General features: G+C 40.0%; 1 protein-coding gene across 2 annotated transcripts in view; it reads left to right on the top strand.

Annotated features, from left to right (window-relative positions):
* The first annotated feature begins 2,006 nt into the window (after nucleotides 1-2,006).
* serpine3 (serpin peptidase inhibitor, clade E (nexin, plasminogen activator inhibitor type 1), member 3) overlaps nucleotides 2,007-25,590 on the top strand; it is a 29,131-nt gene continuing 5,547 nt past the window's right edge. The window contains exons 1-6 of one of the 2 annotated variants that reach the window (XM_017479423.3): nucleotides 2,007-2,477; nucleotides 3,950-4,249; nucleotides 5,172-5,399; nucleotides 7,679-7,873; nucleotides 9,848-10,046; nucleotides 10,137-10,237. In XM_017479423.3, coding sequence (XP_017334912.1) covers nucleotides 3,994-4,249; nucleotides 5,172-5,399; nucleotides 7,679-7,873; nucleotides 9,848-10,046; nucleotides 10,137-10,237 — 979 coding nt within the window. In that variant the 5' untranslated portion in view covers nucleotides 2,007-2,477; nucleotides 3,950-3,993. Of the gene's footprint in view, nucleotides 2,478-3,766; nucleotides 4,250-5,171; nucleotides 5,400-7,678; nucleotides 7,874-9,847; nucleotides 10,047-10,136; nucleotides 10,238-25,590 lie in introns of those variants that run through there. The other variant, XM_053680856.1, reaches the window with a different exon arrangement.

Genomic DNA, 25,590 nt, shown 5'->3' with positions numbered 1-25,590 from the left:
AGAACCGAGTTAAACCAATGAGTCAAAAATATTATACTTGGTCATTTATTTATTGAGGAAAATGATCCAATATTAAATATTTGTGAATGATAAAAATATGTGAATCTCTAGGATTATCAGTTAACATAACATACCTAAACCAACACATTCAACACATTTTTCAACAAGATGTAGGGTTAATTGGGTTCTCTTTATCTGCTTTTCACACTTGTGTGAAAATCTGATGATGTTTTGCTCATATTTATGCAGATATATAGAAAATTCAACAAACTTTCAAGCACCACTGTAGTGGACGGGCAAGCTACAGACTGAGCCGCCATCCAGAGCCTGCTGACCTCCTCCTCTTCCTCCTTGTGAGGGTTGTGGAGGATCCAGGGCATATCACAGGAACACTGGGGCAGGAAAATACCTTTGATTTACCTTAAACTAACACTATTATCAGAGCAAACAGAAAGAATAGTTAAGCTGTTGGACTACTGATTGTAAGGTTGTGAGTTCAAACCCTGGGACCACCAGACTACCACTGCTGGGCCCTTGTGCAAGGCCCTTAACCTTCAGCTGTATAAATGCAAGTTGCTCTGGATAAGGATGTCTGCCAAATGCTGTTAATTAAATGTAATAAGTACTTAAATATTTATTGCTAAATTGCATGTTATTGCATGTTCATTGCTAAAGGTTAGCCCAAAACTACATGAATTTGTTTCATTAAAGTGATGTCTTACAGTCTAGCATGCTATTTTTATTAAATTTATTAAATGAATTGGTGGTAAAGCAGGACTTTTTGAACTGTCAGATATTAATTTTAATAACAGTGTTGCTCAGAATCTAATTAGGTTTAAACAGAACTAACACATCAGACAGCAGTGTAATGAGATAAGAGATAAGAACCCTTGAGGGGGATGAATACATGAGTAAACACTTTACATTAATGGTATGCAAACCATATTGTTACTCATACGCACACACACATACACACTGTAGGTGTGTCTTTTCCCATGTTGCCTTTGTTTTAGTCGCTTTTAATCCCCTAAGCGTACCTGGCACGTCACTACAGCGACACCGGCTCTGGCGCCACTGGCCTCCAGTCCCACTAATCCAGAAATAAGGACATGAAACTTGAGAGTGTTACTGCTTGATATTATACCAACCACAAACAGATAAAAAGTATGATGTTCTTTAAGGGATAACAATCATTGTGGTGTAAGAGGAATGTGCTGGATGTGCTATAATAGGGAAATTATCAACAGTAATACTACACCACCACCACTGTACACCACCATGTCACACCCTCAAGTGTTTTATTTCTTACTTATAGAATTTCATAATTCTATATAATCCCCAAAATTACTACATTAATCAAAAAAGTGCTATAAACCCTAATCCATGTGAATAATTTATAGAATATTATGAATATTATTTTGTAAAAATTATTAATATTATAGTATAAAATATGATTTGTACATTTGCATATGGATTCAATCAGATAAACAGATTAATGATCATAGAAGCCATTTTTCCCTTAAATACTATTAAGATTATTTTTACTTTGACTGAAGTGGAGGCCACATTTTAACTTGAACTAAAACTGGAAAAATTAATCGGTTCAATCAAAGAATGGTTTTATTCTAAGTGACCAGCCTTTTATTGCTTGTTTGTTTATTTCAGCCATAATTTAGAGGCTTATTCATGCTCAAATTACCGTGATGCTCCTCTATCAAGTCCTTAAAATTCCAAACGTTCTTGGATGGAATGCTGGGAATCTCCATTGATGGAAGCCAAATCAGCTGTAATGAACCTAGCCTGGTAATGGATTCAGAAAAGAACCCAAATGCCTTCCATTTCACAATATATCATGGGGGGAACAAAGGGTATCTAGGAGTCATAAGTAAATGTTCTGGTTTAAAGGATAGTGGGTAAATAACCTTCAACTAAAACACTAACAAGATAAATATAAAATGATAAATACAATTTGTGTTCAACTGGCTTCTGTGATTTCCCAATAGAAAAAATTCCTTTGGTCATGAATTTTTGGAAAATGTGCGTGTGTGCGTGTGTGTGTGTTGTGTGAGGGAGAGACTTTCTTTTCAGATCAAATATGGAATTAACAAACATGGAACAGAAATGCTGCCAATGCAGCAGAGTTTGAAATAGCTCATGAAAAGAAAAGCCCACTTGTGTAATTAAGTATTGTAACTTCCCATCATTTGTAGAACCGGAGCCAAGAGCCGTGTGTGTATGCATTTTTCCCAGCTCGAGCACGGATTTGCTGCTCAGCAGGTCAAGCCTCCCGCTGCCTGTCTCCTACTAGCCCCGGGAATTCTGACTGAGTGGTACAGACGTCGTCAGCTCCCTCTATAAATGGGGTCTCATGACCGAGAACTTCCTCAGTTAGTCGTTACGTTCACTTCAGAAGCAACACCACAGTTTTGGAATCGTCAGTGGTACGAATGCTGTGAATATCACGAATCTGTAGAAAGGTAAGATGCTTGAATCTGCGCTTAAAGACATCCAGGTCATGGCATTTAATTGTAGAAACAGTATATAATAGGCTTGAATAATCATCATGCCTTACCCATTGGTTGCTGGTCGAAAGAAACATTACATTTTTAATGTCAAATATAATATAACCATGTTATGTTATATTTGACATTTACTGGTGAATATTTTTACTGACCTGTTTTCAATGTTCATGTATTTGTGAAATTAGCAAATTTACTAGGGTTGTGCATTATGATAGTGGACTTCTGCACCAGCGTTCCAACTCTTTTCAGGAGAAGGTAGCTAATGCATACTCAAAACAGTCACCAGATATGGTCATATGATGTCATAGACTAATTTGCATATTCACTGAATCATCCTGATTTTTTGCCTACCAGCAAGCATGTTACATAAAGAAATAACATTTTATATAATTTCTTATAGAAATATGGCACCACAAACCAACTATTTATTTATTTACAAAATTCAATAATTTCTATGAAGAACACATGCAAAATGAATAACTCACTTTTCTCACGTGAGTGATTAGTTGTCATGAACAATGGTGACCTTTGAGAACAACGGTGATGGGTGATTGGTCAAGGACAACATTGGTGATCAGTGATTGGTCAAGGCGAACAGTGGTGATCAGTGATTGGTCGAGGAGAACAATGGTGATCAGTGATTTATCGAGAACAATGGTCATCAGTGATTTGTCGAAGGCAATGGTGATCAGTGATTTGTCAAGGACAATGGTGATCAGTGATTGGTCATGGAGTCCAATGGTGATCAGTGATTGGACATGGAGTACAATGGTGATCAGTGATTTGTCGAAGACAATGGTGACCAGTGATTTGTCGAGGACAATGGTGATCAGTGATTGGTCATACAGGACAATGGTGATCAGTGATTGAGAACAATAGTGATAAGTCAGGCCAATCCAAGTATAAATCAGTGAGGCTTTACACACTGCTTTCTTAACTCGTATAATCAGCAGCTGTGATGTGAGCTGGACAGCCATATAGAGTGCTGGACCATCTGCTCAAAAAGATGCTAGAATTGACTCAAGGGTTTTTTTTTTTGTTTTTTTTTTAATAAAGTCAATAAAATGGGGCTAAAAAGTCTCCAGATCCAGCAACAAAGTCAACAAGTTGGCAACTCTGTTCTGCACACCATATAAACAACTATTAGTCAAAAATATATATTAAAAAATACAATTCCAAACTCTGGAAGCTGGGTGATCTATGTTAGTAGTGTTTCTTTGCAATTTCCTGACACCTTATCTGAAGTCTTGGTCTTTGTATTACGTGGTACCTGATAACTATGGGGAAAAAAATTGCAATGTCAAAACAGGGTGCAGCTTGTGAAAAAGGGAGCTTATTTCAGTTTATTTATTGGTCATGATATTTCAAGGTCTTTATAAGAGGAGGCAAGATCTTACCTTTATTAATATGTCTGTATTTCATTCCAGAACCCACTGACCATTGTCAAGTGTTTCAGGAGTTCACAGCAGCCATGTGTCACCTGTCCATGACCTCCTTCTTTTTCGGTCTATTGATGTTGGAGCAGAAAACATGCAATGGCAGTTCAGTTACTAATTTTGACGCTGAGTTCAGCATCAGCCTCTATCAAGCACTCGCTGAGACAGATAACAGCTCCAACTTGATTGTGTCTCCAGCAAGCATCTCTCTGAGCCTGAGATTGTTGCAGCTTGGTGCAAGGGGAAACACATTGGCACAAATTGAAAGAACCATGGGATATGACATCAATGGTGAGCCAGGCGTCTACAGCGCTTCATGTTTTTGTTCGGTTAAAGGGAATGTGTCATTTAATCATTGCCTTTTGAGATACCATGAGAAGACAGTGTCCTTATTTGACACTTCAGTATAGGTTCTTGTATAAGTTCTAATATGGAGCAATGACCTGTTTCAGAGTAGTCGAGCCATTAGTTCCTTGGACTTTATTTAGAACATCTAGACATTTAGACATGATAATGTGCTGGTAATATTAAATGGCAGCTATAAGGCTATTTAGAAATGCCAAACAAGGCACTGTAACAATATCAATTACGTGTCTATATCATGACTGTTTGGTTAGTATTGCGTTTTAGGAGATCCATCGTCATCCATTGCAGGAGGAGAGAAGAAAGCAGATGTTTTGGTACACAGGTACCCAGCCCTGCACATTTTAGTGTATTCCCTGTTCTAACACACCTGATTTACCTAGAAAAAATTTGGAAAGTAGAAAGGTAATGGTGTTGGGAGAAAATTTTAAAAATGGGACAAGGAAATGCAGTCACGAAGGTCCTTGAGGATGGCATTCCATAGTTTGGGACTATGCCACTATAGGAACTTCCCACCATTAATGTCAGTCTGGTCTTGGGCAATACCAGCAAACCAGAATTGGTGGACTTGAGATTCAGAGCAATTAATTATTTGGCTAATTAACAGCTTTTCCTGACTTGAAGTGGGTGTGTTGGGGTCAGCAAAAACACTCAAATGAGCAGGACAGGGGTACTCCAGTACTAGGGTTGGGAACTTGTGGTTTAGTATAAAGAAGAGGCACAACATCATCAGCATATCAGTGAAAATCATGGCCATGTTTCTGGATACTTTGACCAAGTAGACCATGATCTAGGTAGATTTGTGAATGCCATAAAGTTTTGATAATATAATTCTTTATTCTGCCCATAGACCCTACTATCCAGGAAGCTGTATCACAAGCCAGATGTGACCTGTACAATTCTAGCCAGGGTGGTCGGCTTCAGTTTACTAACACCCTGCTTATACAGAGTGGAATCCAGCTTCAGCCAGAATTTACCCAGCATGCTATGCAATGGTGCAATAGCAGCCTGATTAGTGTGAACTTCAGCCTTCCAAATCACACACAAGTTCGATTCCAGCAAGTGCCGACAAGCAGAGGTGAGTTGAACCATCCCCATGTCAGTCATAATGGAGTTACGAATGAACATACAGTGGATATAAAAAAGTCTACACACCACTGTTAAAATGGCAGGTGATATAAACCAATGAAATCAACATAAATCATGTCAGAACATTTAAAAACTTTTTTGTAAAATGTTATCCTATTAATTAAAGTGAAAATCAATAAGAATCCTTTTAGGGGGAAACAATTAAAAATAAAAAACTTCAAGCTTGCACACCGTTTTATAATTGGGAATGTGGCAGTGTTCAGAATGTACTAATTACATTGAAATGCATGTTAAATACTAATTAGTATACACTTGCTATCTATTAAAGTGACGGATTAACCCCAAATAAAGTACAGCTGTTCCTATAGGACTTTCTAGACAGCTTCTTGGTAACATCCAACTAGAAAAGCTAGTTGGATGTTATAAAACAGCTAGGGGATCTCTTTGTTGAAAAATATCAGGAGAGGGTTACAAATTTTTTTTACAAGACTCTGGATATACCATGCAACACTGTACAGGCAATAATCAACAAGTGGAGAAAATATGGCACAATAGTGACACTACTAAGAACAGGATGTTTTGGAATGCCCCAGCCAGAGTCCAGACCTAAATCCAATCAAAGGTCTGTGGGGTGACCTGAAGAGGGCTGTGCACAGGAGATACCCAGCCAATCTGAAAGAGTTAGAATGCTTTCATGAGGACGAATGGCAAAATATTGCTAAGTCAAGGTGTGCCAAACTGACTGACTCTTACCCAAAAATATTGAATGCTTTAATAAAATCTAAAGGTGCTTCAACTAAGTATTACAGTAGTTTAGAGGTGTGCACACTTATGCAGTCAGGTTATTAGATATTTTTCACTTTTCCCCCTAAAATGATTCATATTGATTTTCACCATAATGAATAGGTTAACATAGGTTACAATAAAGGTATTAAATGTTCTAACATGATTTATCTTGGTTTCTTGTTTTTTTTTTGTTTTTTGTTTTTTAACATAACAGAAACCATTTTAACAGGGGTGTGTATACTTTTTAGATCTACTGTAAGTGGGGAAGAAAGATGCTCCACCTACTTCCTGTTTAACATCCTATAACTTTCCATATGTCCCTTTCTCTGATTAAGATTCGGGACTCACCACCTCCCCATCACCTCCCCACTATTCAACAACTTCTATCCAAGAATAATTAGTTGGGAATCTGGCTATCTAGTAAAAAGCAAAGCTCCCCTGAACTCCAGAAAAAGTTCTGAGCTCTTCCCCTATTATAGCAGCACAGTCACTCTTGATGATGTGGCCTGAAGGATGATGTTTCCTGTTTTTAACATTGCCGCATCCACTACATTTTAACTTGGCTGAATCTGTCTTAATCCAATCCACCATCTTAAGTCACTGTTTTTTTTTTAAACTCAAGACATAGCCCATAGTTTCCTTTTCAAAAGAGCTCAAAGATAGTGTCTATGTGTTATGATTTGTTGTGCTAAAATTGGGCTTTATGTAGAGGACTGCTCCTCAGTAAATGGAAGTTAATGTAACTCTGTTACTTTACTCTGCTAACTGATTGTTCATATCTCCAAGGAAAATCCTCTATATAAAAAAATACACTCCGTGTGTTTTAACTTTGTGCTGCAAGTGGCCACGTGTGATCTACGTGATAGAAATTTGTTAATGTGACTATCAAAAAAGAAATATATTTATAATATATTAAAATATAATATATTTAGCCTTGCTAAAACTCATGATACTCTTGCAACATTATTTGTACTTTATACCACAGTGCTGTTAAATTCTCAATTCTGATTGGTTAGAAGGTGTAGAACAACAGCTCCAACAGCATCTGGAAGTCACAGGTTTATATTAATGGATGCATTCTAATACACTATTGTTTATTAGGGACTTTTAATGGATTTTAAAAAATAAATAAATAAATGTAAGTGATAGCAGAAATTAACTTTAACATTAAATGTAACAATTAATCAGTTATGATGTTGTTATTAATAAATAATCATTAGACTTGACAAATTGTTGTGATATTAGTAGAACATCTGGCATGCTGTTCCAGGAAAACAATCAACTTCAAGGTGGTAACTGTAACTCTACTTCATCATACCAGCCCCATTGTTGATAATTTTCCTACAGCATGACAAGTAGCTTTTGTATTATTTTTATATTGGACCATGCCACACTGTATATAGCTAGGAGGATGAAATGACAATGTTGATTAGAATTCACTGAGGATTTTTTGTTTTTACTGAGTTGGTTTTCACCACACAGGTGAGGCAAAAGAAGTAATGCAGGCCTCATGGTGGGCCACTGTGCCTCATATGGCATTGCTGAGCTCAGTGGACTTCCAGGGCAGCTGGCAGAAACAGTTTCTGTTTAGAAGGACACAAAATCTGCCTTTTTCTTTGGCTAATGGCAGTAACATCAAAGTGCCCATGATGTACCAGTCGACTGAAGTAAAGTTTGGTGAGTAAGCCTGTGTTTTTGTGCTGTTTTTCATTTGTCATACAACCCCAGTTCCGAAAAAGTTGGGACAGTATGGAAAATGCTAATAAAAACAAAGAGGAGTGATTTGTAGATGTACTTTGACTTGTATTTAAACAAAAAACATATAAAGACAAGGTATTCGACATTTTACCTAATCAACTGCATAGTTTTTTGAAGATATACATTTATTTTGAAATTGATGCATGCAACACGTTCCAAAAAAGTTGGGACGGGGAAATGTAGGACTAATAGCGATGTGACAAGTTGAAATAAGAAGGTGACGTGAAACGGATGAGGCAATCATCTAATCATAGCATGTAAGGAGTCTCCAAAAAAGGCCTAGTCTTTCAAGAGCAAGGATGGGTTGAGGCTCGCCAATCTGCCAACAGATGAATCAGTGAATAATCCAACACGTTGAGAACAAAGACAAATCGGGTTTTGGGCATTTCACCTTTTACAGTGCAAAATATAATTAAAAGATTCAAGGAAGCCAGTCAAATCTCGGTGCATATAGGGCAAGGCCGAAAACCACTTCTGAAGGCGCGTGATCTCCGATCCCTCAGACGTCACTGTCATAAAAACCGTCATAAGTCTATAACGAATATCCTGAAATGGGCTTGGGAATACTTTGCTAAACCTTTGTTAGTTGACACCATTCGCCGCTGCATCCACAGATGCAAGTTAAGGCTTTACTATGCAAAGCAATAGTCATACACCATCACTATCCAGAAGCGCCACTTCTCTGGACTCGGTCTCATCTGAGATGGACAGTAGCTCAGTGGAACCATGTTTTGTGGTCTGACGAGTTCAACATTTCAAATAGTTTTTGGACAAAACAGCCGTTGTGTTCTCCGGGCCAAAGAGGAAAAGGACCATCCAAACTGTTATCAGCGTCAGGTCCAAAAGCCAGTGTCTGTCATGGTATGGGGGTGTGTCAGTGCCCATGGCATGGGTAACTTGGACATCTGTGAGGGCAGCATTAATGCAGAAAGATATGTACACATTTTGGAGCAACATTCTGCCCAGATTACAAGCACATGGTTGCGTAAACATAGAATGCGGGTGCTAGCATGGCCTGCCTGCAGTCCTGACCTGTCTCTGATTGAGAATGCGTGGTGCATTATGAAACACAAAATAAGGCAACGAAGGCTCCGTACAGTTACGCGGCTGAAGAAATGCATAATGGATGGATCTGGGAAAATTTTGCTTGCTAAATTTAACTTATCTTCAGTTCCCAAATAATTAATGTGTTATTAAAAGAAAGGGTGATGTTACACAGTGGTAAACAGTTAACTGTCCCAAATTTTTTGGAGTATGTTGCAGCCATCAGATTTGAAATGAGTGTATATTTTCAAAAATAAATTAAATTCACAAAGTAAAACATCAAATAATGTGTTAATTATGTGTTTTCAATATAGTACAGGGGGCGCATGTTAGTGGTTAGCATGTTCGCCTCACATCTCCAGGGTCGGGGGTTTGATTCCCACAGTGGCCTTGTGTGGCCCTGTGTGTCCCTGTGTGTGCGTGTTTGCATGTTCTCCCCGTGCTGCGGGGGTTTCCTCCCCCTAGTCCAAAGACATGCATGGTAGGCTGATTGGCATGTCCAAAGTGTCTGTAGTGTGTGAAGGTGTATGCGAGTATGCCCTTTGATGGATTGGCACCTTGTCCAGGGTGTACCCCACCTTGTGCCCGATGCTCCCTGTGATAGACTCTAGGTTTTCCCGTGACCCTGAAGGAAGGATAAGCGGTATAGAAGATGGATGGATGGAATATAGTACAGGGTGAACTGAATTTTCAAATGACTCTTCGTTGGTTTTTTGCATTTTCCATACTGTCCCAACTTTTTTTTTTTTTTTTTAGAAGTGAGGTCATATTACAGAAAGGAGTCATCTTCCACAACATTAAATTAATTTAATAAATGAATTCCTGTACCACCTCCTGTTTTTCTTGCAGGTCAGTTTCATTTGCCATCAGATCAGCGCTACTCCGTCCTCGAGCTGCCCTACTCTGGCCAATCCCTAAGCCTTTTGCTGGTGATACCAAGTGAAAGGAAGACCCCACTCTCACTGTTTCAGACACAGCTCACCCGACGCACTTTGGCAATCTGGAATACAGGACTGCGGCACACCAAAATGGACATCTTCCTCCCCAGGTGGCATAGCACTGAACAAACAAAAACACAAACCTAAAACAATTGTGAAATCGTTGTACCTACCAGACTTATTGTGGCTGTGTGTTTCAGGTTTAAGTTGCACTACCAGGTCAACCTGAAGCCAGTTCTCGAGTTGCTCGGCATTTCCGATGCTTTCGATCCAATCTCTGCTGACTTCAGAGGTATATCAGGTAGATATGCTGAAACCTTTGATAACGTTGTACATCTCCTTGCATGGGTTATTATTTCAGAAATAGTTTCATTTAAAAGTCTGCCACTGATATATATATATATATATATATATATATAGTCAAGTCCATAATTATTTGCATACTGACAGTGTTATACTTATTTTAGCTGTCTACCGCCGTATATTGAAGTAAAAATTAAATAATGAATATGAGCTCAAACTGCACACTTACAGCTTTAATTTCAGGGTATTTACATCCAAATTGAGTAAATGGGTGTAATATGTTATATGTGGTCCCCCCTTTTTAAGGGACCAAAAGTAATTGAACAATTGACTGCTCAGCTGTTCCATGGCCAGGTGTGTGTTATTCCCTCATTATTTCACATACAGTGCATCTGGAAAGTATTCACAGCGCTTCACTTTTTCCACATTTTGTTATGTTGCAGCCTTATTCCAAAATGGATAAAATTAATTATTTTCCTAAAAATTCTAAAAACAATACCCTATAATGACAACATGAAAGAAGTTTGTTTGAAATCTTTGAAAATTTATTAAAAATAAAAAACAAAAAAAGCACATGTATAGAAGTATTCACAGCCTTTGTCATGACACTCAAAATTGAGCTCAGGTGCATCCTGTTTCCACTGATCATCCTTGAGATGTTTCTACAACTTGACTGGAGTCCACCTGTAGTAAATTCAGTTGATTGGACATGATTTGGAAAGGCACACACCTCTCTATATAAGGTCCCGCAGTTAACAATGCATGTCAGAGCACAAACCAAGCCATGAAGTCCAAGGAATTGTCAGTAGACCTCCGAGACAGGATTGTATCGAGGCACAGATCTGGGGAAGGGTACAGAAACATTTCTGTAGCATTGTGTCCCAATGAGACACAGTGGCCTCCATTATCTGTAAATGGAAGAAGTTTGGAACTACCAGGACTCTTCCTAGAGCTGGCTGCCCAGCCAAACTGAGCGATCGGGAGAGAAAAACCCGATGGTCACTTTGATAGAGCTCCAGCGTGTCTCTGTGGAGAGGAGAACCTTCCAGAAGAACATCTCTGCAGCACTCTACCATTCAGGCCTGTATGGTGGAGTGGCCACACGGAAGCTACAGCCCACCAGGCACCTGGAGGACTCTCAGACCATGAGAAACAAAATTCCCGTGTCTGATGTTAAAAAGATTAAACTCTTTGGCCTGAATGGCAAGCGTCATGTCTGGAGGAAACCAGGCACCACTCATCACTTGACAATACCATCCCTACAGTGAAGCATGGTGGTGGAAGCATCATGCTGTGGGGATATTTTTCCCAGCCTGTCCCTCAAATCAACCACAACCTCAATGTACAGCTCGGCTCAACCACACTCAAGCCAACCAGGACGGCCAAGAACCTTGGGGTGATGTCTCATGAAATGTCTCACGCATGTATCATTCAGGGAGGCATGTGTTCTCGCTTTGACAGAGTCCTGGCTGGACAAGTCTGTCCTGGATACCAAGGTTAGCCTGGACGGTTTTGACTTCTTTCGGGCAGACAGAACCAGTAATTCGGGGAAAAAGCGCAGTGGTGGGGTGTGTATGTACATCAACTTGCGGTGGCGTACTAACATCAAAGTACACGGGAAATCTTGTAATCCAGACCTGGAGCTGCTCACCCTGTCCGCCCGTGCCTTTTACCTTTCCAGGGAGTTCTCGACTGTTGTGCTTAACTGTGTTTATGTTCCACCAAGCGCCAATGTCAAGGCAGCAGCTGAGCAGATAGTGCATAATACACAGACTATGCTCAGCAAATACCCAGATGCTCCAGTACTACTTCTTGGAGACTTCAACAGCTGTAGGCTTGATTACGTATTGCCAGCCTTCAATCAATATGTAGATGTACCAACAAGATTTAATAAAACTATAGATTTATATTACAGTAATATCCCGGAAGCCTATAAAGCTAGAGCTCTCCCACCGCTAGGATTAGCAGATCATAATGTTATCCATTTACTTCCTGTTTACAAACAACGGCTGAAACAACGCAGGCCAGTAATACACAGTGTCCCTCAATGGTCGGAGGATGCTATTTCATGCCTTCAAGGCTGCTTTGCGTGTACAGACTGGGAAGTCTTTGAGGGAGAGCTTGATGAGAAGACTGCGGTTATTACTGATTATATTAAATTCTGTATGGGTTCCTTGATACCGGTAAAGACTACCAGAACATACCCAAATTCAAAACCTTGGATCAACTCATCTCTAAAATCTCTTTTCCAAAAGAGAAAACTTGCCTTTAAGCAAAAGGACTTTGCTGGTCTCAAAATCATACACCAGGTAAAACTGAAATATTCAAGGCTAAAAAGAAGTATAAAAACAAACAGGCTTTTCAGCGAGTCAGGTCTCTTACTGGACAAGCCGTTAAACAGACTGTCTCTGTACCAGATCCCACCACCTTTACTGTTAATCTTAATAATTTCTATGCCCGTTTGATACCCCTGATTTTTCAGCAGTGTGAGATAGCCTTCTGGATTCTTTACCTTCTCAAGAGCTGGATTATGAGTCCCTTCTAACTAAGCAGGATGTCTATTTCCAGCTTATTAAGTGCAAATTGAATAAGGCTCCCGGAGCCAGATGGAATTCCAGGTCGGGTCTTGAAAAACTGCGCTCTGGAATTAACCCCCATTCTTCATTCTCTTTTTCTCCGATCACTTTGTACTTCAACAATACCAGTCACATGGAAAACATCAGTTGTTACTCCTGCTCCCAAAAAACCTCACCAACAAAGTTAAATCACTACAGGCCGGTATCACTAACTTCAATCATAATGAAATGATTTGAGAAAATGGTTCAAAACATTATGCTTCCATATGTTTCACCTTTTTGGATTGCCTCCAATTTGTATATAAACAGAAGAGAGGTACAGAGGATGCAGGCTTGTCTCTTGCACTGTCTACTTCAACACCTGGATATTCCTGGAAACTATGCCAGACTTCTTTTCATTGACTTTAGCTCTGCCTTTAACTCAATTCAGCGTCATCAGGTAATCAGGAAACTACATTGTCTGCAAGTTCCATCACCACTAGTACACTGGACTTATAAGTTCCTTTCTAATAGACCACAAGTTCTAAAGGTGGACAATGCATTATCACCCATTATTGTTCTCAACACTGGTGCCCCTCAGGGGTGTGTACTTAATCCACTTCTTTATACAAATGATTGTCAGAGTCCAGTCACCACCACTCATTACTTTAAATATGCAGACGATACTGCCATTGTTGCATTGCTTAATAAGGACAATGATTCTTTTTTGGACTATCAACGCTCCATAGCACATTTTTGTACATGGTGTGATGATAACTTTCTCCACCTTAATATCAAAAAGACTAAGGAGCTCTTCCAAAACACTTACCCATCCTTCTAGTATTACCATTAATGGAGAGATGGTTAAAAGTGTGGAGCATTTCAGATATCTGGGTATTACATTGGATAAACATCTCAACTTCAATCAGCACACTCTAGGTATTTACAAGTGCTGTCAACAGAGACTCACAGTTATCCGTATACTTAAATATCTGTCTGTTCAGCCTAGTCTGCTTCTTCTTCTGTACCGAAGTATTATTGAACCGGTTCTTATGTATGGTGCCATTTGTTTTTTCCATATGCTAACAGTAACCAATAAGAACAAACTTTTGAAAATAACTAATTTAACGAGAAAAATCATTGGTATTCCCACCCCCAATTTATCGGACTGTGTAAGTTCATATACGCTCCGGAAGGCAAATAAAATTTTGAATGACTCAAACCACCCACTATAAATATTTCAACCCCCTTCCTTCTGGCCACAGGTATAGACTACCCATGTGCAGAAAGGCCAGCTATGGTAGGAGTTTTGTTCCTTTGGCTATACGAGCGTTAAACACATAAGTACCAGATGCATTTGTTGTATGATGATGTTTTTTCTCCTTGTCCCCTTCTCCCCTCTATGCCTGTGATTGTTTATGTTGGTTTATATGTATGATGTTGTTATGTTTTTGTATGCACCCACTGTGGAAACAAATTTCCTCTTTGAGGACCAATAAATTATCTATCTATCCAACAAAGTATTGAGCAAAGGCTGTGAATACTTATGTACATGTGCTTTTTTGGTTTCTTAATTTTAATAAATTTGCAAAGATTTCAAACAAACTTCTTTCATGTTGTCATTATGGGGTATTGTTTGTAGAATTTTTAGGAAAATAATGAATTTACTCCATTTTGGAATAAGGCTGTAACATAACAAAATGTGGAAAAAGTGAAGCGCTGTGAATACTACCCGGATGCACTGTACAAGAAAGCAGACAGTAGGTCTAGTGTTGATTTCAATGTGGCATTTGTATTTGGAAGCTGTTGCTGTTAACTCTCAATATGAAGTGCAAAGAGCTGTCACCTCCAGTGGAACAACCCATCATTAGGCAGAAGAAACAAAACAAACCCATCAGAGAGATAGCAAAAACATTAGCAACAACAATAGCAAAATGGTGATCTCAGGAACACCAAAAGGCCCGAAAGATCATGGAAAACAACTGTGGTGGATGACAGAAGAATTCTTTCCCTGGTGGAGAAAAAACCCTTTACAACAGTTTGCCAGATGAAGAACACCCTCCAGGACAATCAAGAGAAGACATCACCAGAGGGTTTATAACAAGAACAGGTCTCTACGGTAACAATTTTTTTTAGGAGCACTTGTGCTCCTAATTACAAAAATTTAGGAGCATGGTTGAAGTTTTTTATTATTATTATTATTATTATTATTATTATTATTATTATTTTTTAGAGATGGTAACATTAATGTGCCATAATATAAGACACAAGTAGGCATGAGAAAACTTGAGCTTGTAAATTATGACAGAATTTATGAACATGGTGTGAGCCATGAAACATTAATTTACCTTCTGATAAACTAAATTTTATATTTTCAGTTAATTTTACAGGCTGTATGCAAAAACAACCGTTAACCTGTTCCACCTTGTAAACAAATACAAAAAACCTCAATGTTCAGTATTTGAAGTCTGCTCCTCTTAAATATATTTAAAGCTACACTATTAGACATTTTCCACTGTCATGATGCTGGGCTGGAGCCAATTCTCGAACCACTCTGTGTATATTGTACAGTGAGGGAAAGAAGTATTTGATCCCCTGCTGATTTTGTACGTTTGCCCACTGACAAAGAAATGATCAGTCCATAATTTTAATGGTAGATTTATTTGAACAGTGAGAGACAGAATAACAACAAGAAAATCCAGAAAATCGGATGTCAAAAATGTTATAAATTGATTTGCATTTTAATGAGAATTAAATAAGTATTTGACCCCCTCTCAATCAGAAAGATTTCTGGCTCCCAGGTGTCTTTTATACAGGTAACGAGCTGAGATTAGGAGCACACTCTTAAAGGGAGTGCTCCTAATCTCAGCTTGTTATCTGTATAAAAGACACCTGTCTACAGAAGCAATCAATCAATCAGATTCCAAACTTTCCACCATGGCCAAGACCAAAGAGCTCTCCAAGGATGTCAGGGACAAGATTGTAGACCTACACAAGTCTGGAATGGGCTACAAGACCATTGCCAAGCAGCTTGGTGAGAAGGTGACAACAGTTGGTGCGATTATTCGCAAATGGAAGAAACACAAAAGAACTGTCAATCTCCCTCGGCCTGGGGCTCCATGCAAGATCTCACCTCGTGGAGCTGCAATGATCATGAGAACAGTGCGGAATCAGCCCAGAACTACACGGGAGGATCTTGTCAATGATCTCAAGGCAGCTGGGACCATAGTCACCAAGAAAACAATTGGTAACACACTACGCCGTGAAGGACTGAAATCCTGCAGTGCCCGCAAGGTCCCCCTGCTCAAGAAAGCACATATACATGCCCGTCTGAAGTTTGCCAGTGAACATCTGAATGATTCAGAGGACAACTGGTTGAAAGTGTTGAGGTCAGATGAGACCAAAATGGAGCTCTTTTTCATCAACTCAACTCGCCGTGTTTGGAGGAGGAGGAATGCTGCCGATGACCCCAAGAACACCATCCCCACCGTCAAACATGGAGGTGGAAACATTATGCTTTGGGGGTGTTTTTCTGCTAAGAGGACAGGACAACTTCACCGCATCAAAGGGACGATGGACGGGGCCATGTACTGTCAAATCTTGGGTGAGAACCTCCTTCCCTCAGCCAGGGCATTGAAAATGGGTCGTGGATGGGTATTCCAGCATGACAATGACCCAAAACACACGGCCAAGGCAACAAAAGAGTGGCTCAAGAAGAAGCACATTAAGGTCCTGGAGACTGGGTAGGCCACTCCAGACCTTAATCCCATAGAAAATCTGTGGAGGGAGCTGAAGGTTTGAGTTGCCAAACGTCAGCCTCGAAACCTTAATGACTTGGAGAAGATCTGCAAAGAAGAGTGGGACAAAATCCCTCCTGAGATGTGTGCAAACCTGGTGGCCAACTACAAGAAATGTCTGACCTCTGTGATTGCCAACAAGGGTTTTGCCACCAAGTACTAAGTCATGTTTTGGGGGTCAAATATTTATTTCCCTCATTAAAATGCAAATCAATTTATAACATTTTTGACATGCATTTTTCTGGATTTTTTTGTTGTTATTCTGTCTCTCACTGTTCAAATAAATCTACCATTAAAATTATAGAATGATCATTTCTTTGTCAGTGGGCAAACGTACAAAATCAGCAGGGGATCAAATACTTCTTTCCCTCACTGTATATATATCTGAATAATCTCATATAGAATGTGATTGGGTGAGTTCATTTACCCGTCAGATGTAAAGCGCTTTAGTTTAATGGTGTTCATTAGGGATGCACCCATCAGGATTTTTATGACCGAAACCGATCGAGATACCAATCTTTTTTTTTTGTTGTTTAAACTTTAATCAGGAGGTCTGTCATAAACAGTTAAATGTAAGCTCTCTCCTCATGGTCACTGTTAATTGAGTTAAAATAATAGTAATGAGAAATACCATAGGTTAATTGATAAATAAACAAGCATAAAATATTTATTTTTTAAATATTTTACACAATAAAGAGTCCTAATTAAAAGTAGACTAACACAAGCATGATCCATATTAGGAAAAAGGCTAATAGCCTTCTAAGGAGATAGCAAACTAAGCTTAATGTAAACTTGATATTAAATGTAACCCATAGTAATTAAACATTATTCTCATTTTATTTATATTTTATGAAGTTATTATAATATGTTTTTTATATTAAATGATTTATTTATAACTAAGAACATTTTATGTCTTTACATTTTATTAGTTTTTTGTTTGTTTATCTATCAGTTGTTCCTTTTAGATCGGTTCCCCCAGTACAGTGTTGCCATGCCTGCTGATAATATTGTGTTTTTTGGGGGATTAACTCAAAACATGGAAACTCTGAGTTTTCTAGTGATATCTGGCAACCGTGAGTTTAAATGAAGTGAACGTGCTGTGCATGTGAGGCGGGACGAGTTAGTGAAGAGAGTGAAGGAGAGTGGCAGGGTACTGTATGTTTACAGACTGAACAGTTGCTACTCTTGATTATGATTGGTGAGGAATTATTTAATAAAGAAATTTGAATTAAACCCACCTTGTAGAATTAGCATTATTGTTAATTTACTCCGCTGTGGCCAAACGAGCAGGTCACAGTTGCAGGTTCAGGAAATTTTGCATGATCAATAAAAGATGGCGGTTTGTGAGATCGGCAAGTTGACATTTTATAGTGTGGGTGTGTACGACTGCTAGGGTAACTGGTTCCCTTGTATTTATCGATGTGATGGTAAATGGTCTGCACTTATATAGTGCTTTTTAAGCTTAGCAGTTCTACAAAGTGCTTTACACTGTTTCTCATTCACCCATTTACACACACACACACCAATGGCAGCAGAGCTTCCATGCAAGGCTAGTGCCTGCCATCAGCGTCCTGCTAAAGCAAGACTTCGGTGTGTGGAGACATGTGGGCCGGGAATCAAACAACTAATCCTACGATTAGTGGCTCTACCACTTGAGCCACAGCCACCTGATGTGAAGTGTATAGGGTTATATTATCTCTTCACATTCAGCTACATGCATCAAAACCCATTGGACAGCGCTTCACACTGCAGATGACCTGAAGCGGAATCTTCCAAAAGTGGAATCTTCTGTCAATCAATGGCCAAGTCAATCACCTGACCTGAATCAAACTGAGCTGCATTTTACTGCCTGAAGAACAAGAACATGCAGGAACCAAGACTGCTGCAGTAAAGGCCTGGCAGAGCATCAAAAGTTAATTCCTACACTATTCACCTAATTTGGATGTATTATGATTGTAATTTCAACTCCAAAATACTGTAGTAGACAGCAAAAATTAATAACTTGGTTAATGTCAAATGTTTATAGACCTGACTCTATATGCATAAAAAAATACCAAATCCGACTATTCTGCCCCTGCTGCAAATAGTATGCACCTCGACAGATAGCTAAACAGGTTGAGGACGGAAGGAAAGTCGAAACCGAAAGAATTCCTTTACAGTGTCTTACTTTGGAACTTCAAATCCACAACGTCAATTTGTGAAACTACAATACACACAAAAAAACACACATTAAGTATAAAGATCAAGGCACTGGAAAATTAAGGAAAGTGCTAAGAAAGAAAACATAGCCCCACGTTATTATACAAAGAGAGGTAACTATAACCTCCTTTGCTAAATGTACAGCAAATGTTTTAAATTCCATAAAATACTCCTTTAAACATAGTTGACATTAAATAAACAAATAAACTTACAAACAATGGCTTCTTTGGCATGAAATAAGAGAATATGCCTTTTTATCCTACGAACATCTGCTGCTGTATCACCGCTGTGTGCAGCGAAAACTAAAATGGCGGCCATGACCTCTAACCTAAGTCACATGACACATTTCAACCAATGAAATAAAATAAGTTAAATAACTAGTTCAAGAGTCAGAACACTCCCCGTCTGGTATTTTAGAATACCACTATAAACAAATTAACAAATTATTATTGTATTACAATAATATTAGTTCTTCTGTTCTTCTGATGACAGGAGAAGAATCACTTGGGACACAGATCTCAGCTAAGTTCTATAGTTCCCATCCTTGGTGAACTTGAATTCGATCGTCCTGACCTTCTGATCTCTGTCTGGGAATACCTTAGTGATGAGAGGCATAGGCCAGTTATTTCTTTTGACTTGACATTCCTTCATAAGTACTACAACTCCTTCTTTGATGTTAGGCTTGTTTGTAAGCCATTTGCGGCGACTCTGAAGATTGACTAGGTACTCACATCGCCACCTTTCCCAAAAGGTGTTGGCAAGCTGTTGAACTTTCTTCCATTTCTGGCGACAAAGATCCTTTCCAAAGTCCCCAGGAGGAGGAGATAGCACACCGACTTTCTGGGGCAAAAGTGTAGCTGGAGTCAACAGGGCTAGAGAGTCTGGATCACTTGAGATAGGTGCAAGAGGTCTTGCATTCATAATAGCAGAAACTTCTGCCAAGAATGTTACCAGCATTTCATGAATGAGATGAGAGTGACTTTTGAAGCAACATGGAGTCCAATATGCGACGCGCAACTCCAATAAGTCTCTCCCAAGCTCCTCCCATATGAGATGCATGAGGGGGATTAAAGATCCAGTGCCATCCTTCCTCACTCAAGTAGTTACTAAAGCTGGGCTCCTCTGCAAACATTCCCAGCTCCTAACAATCACCCTTAAATTTGTGCCGCAGTCTGATCTGATTTGTTTCGCTGGACCCCTTATAGCAAAGAAGCGTCAGAGGGCATTGATAAAGGTGGATACATCAAGAGAATCAATCAACTCGAAGTGCACTGCTCAAATACTCAAACAGGTAAAAATGACTACCCATCTTTTACAGTTTGCCAAGCCACCTCAAGAGGTGACCATCCAAGGCCCAAAGATGTCAAGGCCGACATAAGTGAACGGTGGATCAATGGCAAGCCGATCTGGTGGAAGATCTGCCATTTTTTTGTTCAATGACTCTTCCCCTGAGTTTTTGACATATGATGCATTTGTGAATCACACTATGAATGCGTTTCTTTGCCCAAATTATCCAGAATCCTGCATTTCTGATGGCACCTTCAGTAAACAGATGGCCTTGGTGTCTGACACATTTGTGAAAGTGTTTCGTGATCAGAAGAGCTAGGTGGATTTTCCCTGGAATGATAATGGAATGCTTTTCTCTTTGCTCTATGGAAGCATGCGTGAGTCTGCCACCTAGCCTCAGAAGCTCGTCTTGGTCGATAAAGAGATTTAGAGTTCTCAGTCCACTCGTTTTTGGGATTTCTTCCCCTTCAGAAAGGCGAAAAACTCAACGTGGTAGCTCTCTCGTTGCACACATTGTACTATCACAACTTCTGCCTGTGAAAGTTCCTCAGTGAGTGTTTTTTCACAAAGATGCCATTTTTTACAAGTACTTGCTAGCTCCATTTTATTCCGTTTGAATGAATGTATGATGTGGATCAAGTTGATTTCGCTCGTAAGAGATTTTTCCAGGTCGAAAAGCGTTCAAAGCGATGTAAGCCAAGTTTAACAGGACAGTCATGGGGCGTCAGATCCATACAGTTGGAGCGTACTTCAATATCTGAATCAGGCTCATATAGGCTGTATGAGGGGTTGTCCTCAAGACACTCCGTATCAGGACGAGAATGAAAAGCAGGCCCAGAAAGCCATGTGGAGTTCTTCAAGTCTGAGGCGGGCGCTGAATGTGTTGCATGATCCGCAGGGTTCTGAGTTGTGGAAACATAATGCCACTGTTCTTGCCTTGTTGATCTCCTAATCTGCTGGACTCTATTACTTACATATACATAAAACTGTCTTGTTTGGTTATGAATATATCCCAACACGACTTTACTGTCAGAATAAAATTCTACAGTATTTGGAGTGATATCCAACTCATTTTGAATGATTTCTGCCACTTCTACTGCCAGCACTGCTGCTCCTAGCTCTAATTGAGGTATGGTGTGAGGAGACAGAGGAGCAAGCTTAGCCTTGGCTAGGACAAACCCTACATTGTATGAGCCATTATCATCCTTCACTCTCAAATAGGCTGCAAGGAATGTTTCCAAGCCTCCCATTCAGCTTCCCTGCCCATTGGTAGAGGGGCATCCCAGTCTTTTGTGTCTGCTGTCAGGTCGCAAAGGAGCCAGTCCGAGAGGGTCAAAGACACTGTTAACAGTTGCTAAGACACCTCTACGAGTGAAAGGCTTCTCTTTTACATCAAGGCGGAAGGTGAAAGTGTCTGTTTTAAGATTCCAGCTCAGCCCAAGACTCCTCTGAATAGGTGGTGTATCTTTTTCCAGATCAGGGTCCTTGAGGTCTTTCACATAATCTTCCACAGGAACTGCATTCATTACAGAAGGACTGTTCGATGCTATTTTATGAAGTCTCAAGCTGGAATTTGCTAGCATCTCCTGAGTTCTTTTCAACAGATCAACTGCTTCCTCAGCGGTGGGCACTGATTTCAGGCCATCATCCATGTAAAAGCCTTCACACTCGATGAAGGTTTTTTCATTGTTCCCAAACTCAAACTCTCCATGTTGAGCAGCACGATGAAGTCCATATATCGCTACAGCGGGTGAGGGACTATTCCCAAAAATGTGGACTTTCATCCTATACTCAGTGACGTCTTTAGAGAGATCATTGTTCTCAAACCACAAAAAGCGGAGAAAGTTGCGTTGATCCTCTCTAACCACAAAACTATGGAACATCTGCTCAATGTCTGCAGTGAATGCCTCTTTTTGGAAACGAAGCAAGATGCCTAGCAAGGAGTTGTTTAAGTCAGGTCCTGAGAGAAGCACTTGATTAAAAGAATTGCCTTTGTACTGTGCACTAGAGTCAAATACAACTCTAAACTGTCCTGGCTTGCGAGGGTGATAGACACCGAATATAGGCAGGTACCAAGCGTCCTCATCTTCCTTCACAGGTGGTGCTAACTCTGCATGACCAGCGTCGAAAATCCTTTGTATGAATGTGATGAAATGTTCTTGCATTTGCGGCTTCTTCTTTAGTGTCTGATGGAGTAACAGGAGACGTTTTGCACTCTGGTCTCTATTGTTAGGTAGCCATTGGTGTGAAGTTCGGAAAGGAAGAGGTGCCACCCAACTGTTAAAGCTATCAATGAACATTTCCTTGTCCATCAGTTTCAGGAACGCTCGATCTTCAATGGACGGGGCCACCTTTTCATCATCTCGTGTCCGTTCAAAGATAGTGTTACCCAGCAAGTCCTCCGGGCAGGTGGATGGAGAGAGGTGACAGCCATGGGAAGAAATGGCATGATCCTTGCTGTTTAGCTTCTCTTTCACCTGTATCTGATTAGGACATGGATCACATAAACTTGGACGCCCATTGAGAAGCGTGCTTGTGCAAAACACATCAACTGTGCTAGGTCTATGTGCTGACCCCAAGCAGATATTTCCAACTATCACCCAGCCAAAGTCAAGTCTTTGGGCATATGGTGCCTTGTTCAATCCATTAAGCTGTTTTCTCACTTTGTGGACCTGGATGATGTCTCTCCCCAAGAGGAGCAATATTTGAGCATATGGATCAATCTCTGGTATTTCATGAGCAATGGATTTCAGGTGAGGGAACTGGTGTGCAATGGTGGAGGATTGGATCTCAGAATGGTCATCAGGCATGTAATTACACTCAATAAGTGTTAGGAGTGACATGTATTTTTCCATCCATAGATACAGCTTGAAACCCAGTGGCTCTTCTTCCAGACGTTTCTGTCACCCCAGCACAGGTTTGAAGAGTGTATGGATGCTCTGTTCCTTTTACTTTGAATAAATAAATAAAAACTCAGATTTAACTAAAGACCTGTTACTTTGCTCGTCAAGCACAGTGTACATCTTCACCATACTCTCCGGATGACCCTCAGGATACACCCCTATCAGGCATATCTTAGAGCAGGGGTGTCAGACGTACGGCCCAGGGGCCAAAACCGGCCCGTTTGGGGGGGGGGGGGGGGGGGGGGGGGGTTATTACGGTGTAGCCTACCCTATTTTCTACTCGGACAAATGTGCCTCAGTGAGCTTAGACTCATTTTATCATTATCTCTTGGCAGGGTATCCCAAATGAACAGCCCTGGCCGCAAAAAAATTTGTGCATTCTTGGGACAACCTACCTTTGTGAACAAGTTTTCTCAGTAATGAACATCAAAAAAACAAAATTGTGCTCAAGGCTCACACAGGAACACTTAAATGACATTCTGAGATTGGCTGCTACTCAGGACATGATGCCTGATAATGATGCACTTGTGCAGACAAAAGATGCCAAGTTTCAGGACCAAAAACAAAGTAGACTAGACATGACTAACTCCTTTAAAATGCTGCTTCAGACACTGATTGCACTTAAAGAATACAGTTCTGTGAAAATGAATCCTTGCTGTAGTAATAGTTAAAAAATGTGCAATTTAATGTTAGCCAACAGCTTCACTACAAGAGAGTTTGGTTTGGCGGAATCCTATTGTTCATGCAATGCCATAAATTTTAAAGTGCAATACTATATTTTTCAGTTCCAAATACCTGTGAATTAAAGTTTTTTGCATTTGTTCAAACACTGTGACCAGTTGTAATGCGCACATGTAAATGATAATCAGAAGCAAATTGCACGTTTGTCTTAAAAAATCTGAGGTTGTTCATGATATGTTTTGTAAAACGATATTTCATTAAATATGAAGATTTTCCTAATGTACTTGTACTTCTTTGCACAAAAACAAAGAGAAAAACATGGACTCATTGTTATTTATAGGTAATTATGTTATGAATTTACTGGCCCGGCCCACTTGACATCTAATTAGGCTGTATGTGGCCCCTGAACTAAAATGAGTTTGACACCCCTATCTTAGAGCATGATTTGGGTATTGGACTGTCTCCACAAATCTCAGTGCATTGTGAAGTAAAATTTGCAGGAAGGCTTTTATCGTTCTCCCCGCTATGCTCTGATGAGAGGTATTTGATGGCCCAAGGAGGAGGACCAGGATGAAGTGCAGATATATGCTTGTCACCCTTACATTCACTGCACTTGATTACTGCCTTGCAGTTCTTCACCAAGTGATTAGTTGAAGCACAGCACCTATAGCACACACCATTTTCTTTAAGCAATATGTGCCTTTCTTCTAGAGTCTTCGCTCTGAACCCACGGCAACATCTCAGAGGATGAGGTTTATTTTTGTGTATGGGACACTCCTTTTCTACATCAGTAGGCTCGTTAAAGGAACTTCTTGTAGGAAGAAATCAAATTGTTGTTGCCACACCTGTCTTGTGAGTAGACACTGCAACTCTTCTTTGCATTGGCCTTTTAACCAACAGCTCTGTCTTGATCTGGGTTGTGCTGAATGTGCCAATACTAAAGCTTGGACCATTTTGAGCCCGTGCTTCCCTACAGACAAAGTCAGTAAAAATGGAGAATGGTGGGAAGGTAACGTTATACTTCCTTTTGTACTCAGAACCCTGATAGATCCATTTTTCTTGTAGGTGATAAGGCAACTTCTCCACAATTGGATTGACTCCTCTGGAAGTGTCCAGGTAAGAAAGTCCTGCTAAGCAGCCTTCAGCTTTAGCAGACTGTATCTCGCATAGCAGATCTCCGAGCGCTTGTAATTTCAGAGGATCTTGTTTATTAATTTTTGAAAATTGCTCAATTTTGTCAAAAAGTGCATTCTCCACCACCTCAGGGGACCCATACATCTCTTCTAGACGATCCCAAGCCATTTTAAGCCTAACCTCAGGATACTTGATATTCACTGACCTGATGCGTCTTGCATATTCTGATGACTGACTGCCAAGCCACTTAAATAGTAAGTCCAACTGTTTGCTGGAAGTGAGTTTCAACCCACTGGTGGCATATAAGAAGGAAGACTTCCATGCCCAGTAGTTTTCCGGGTGGTCGTCGAATTTTGTGAGCCCAGAGTTAATAATTTCACTACGGGCAAGAAACCTTGCTAAATCGCTCATTTCAGCTTCTCCATGAAAAGGTGGTTGAGCAGGGGTTTGGGCATTGTATGTCTGTGCAAGGGGCCAGTAATTAACTGGGTTGTATGTGGTAGACTGAGGTTTGTCGATTACAACAGCTTTAGGCTATGAGACCATATCATTGGCTTGTCTAACACAATCAGGTGGCACACTCTTTGGAGAGCTTTCCGTTGACTGCTTGTTTTCGCTCTCATAAGGTCTCACAGAGTCAACATGTGGTGTAGCTAAACTTGTTTCCACAGGGGGATCAAATATGGAGTGATTTGAGTGCTGCTCCGCATAATCGCTAGTGTGCTGCACAGGGTCTGCAGGAGGAGTGATACGGCTAATCAAGTGGTAACTGCCTTCCTCCATGCTCTCTATAGC

Source organism: Ictalurus punctatus, chromosome 6, assembly GCF_001660625.3.
Source record: "Ictalurus punctatus breed USDA103 chromosome 6, Coco_2.0, whole genome shotgun sequence".
NCBI lineage: Eukaryota > Metazoa > Chordata > Actinopteri > Siluriformes > Ictaluridae > Ictalurus > Ictalurus punctatus.
This window is presented reverse-complemented; position numbering and strand designations above follow the sequence as displayed.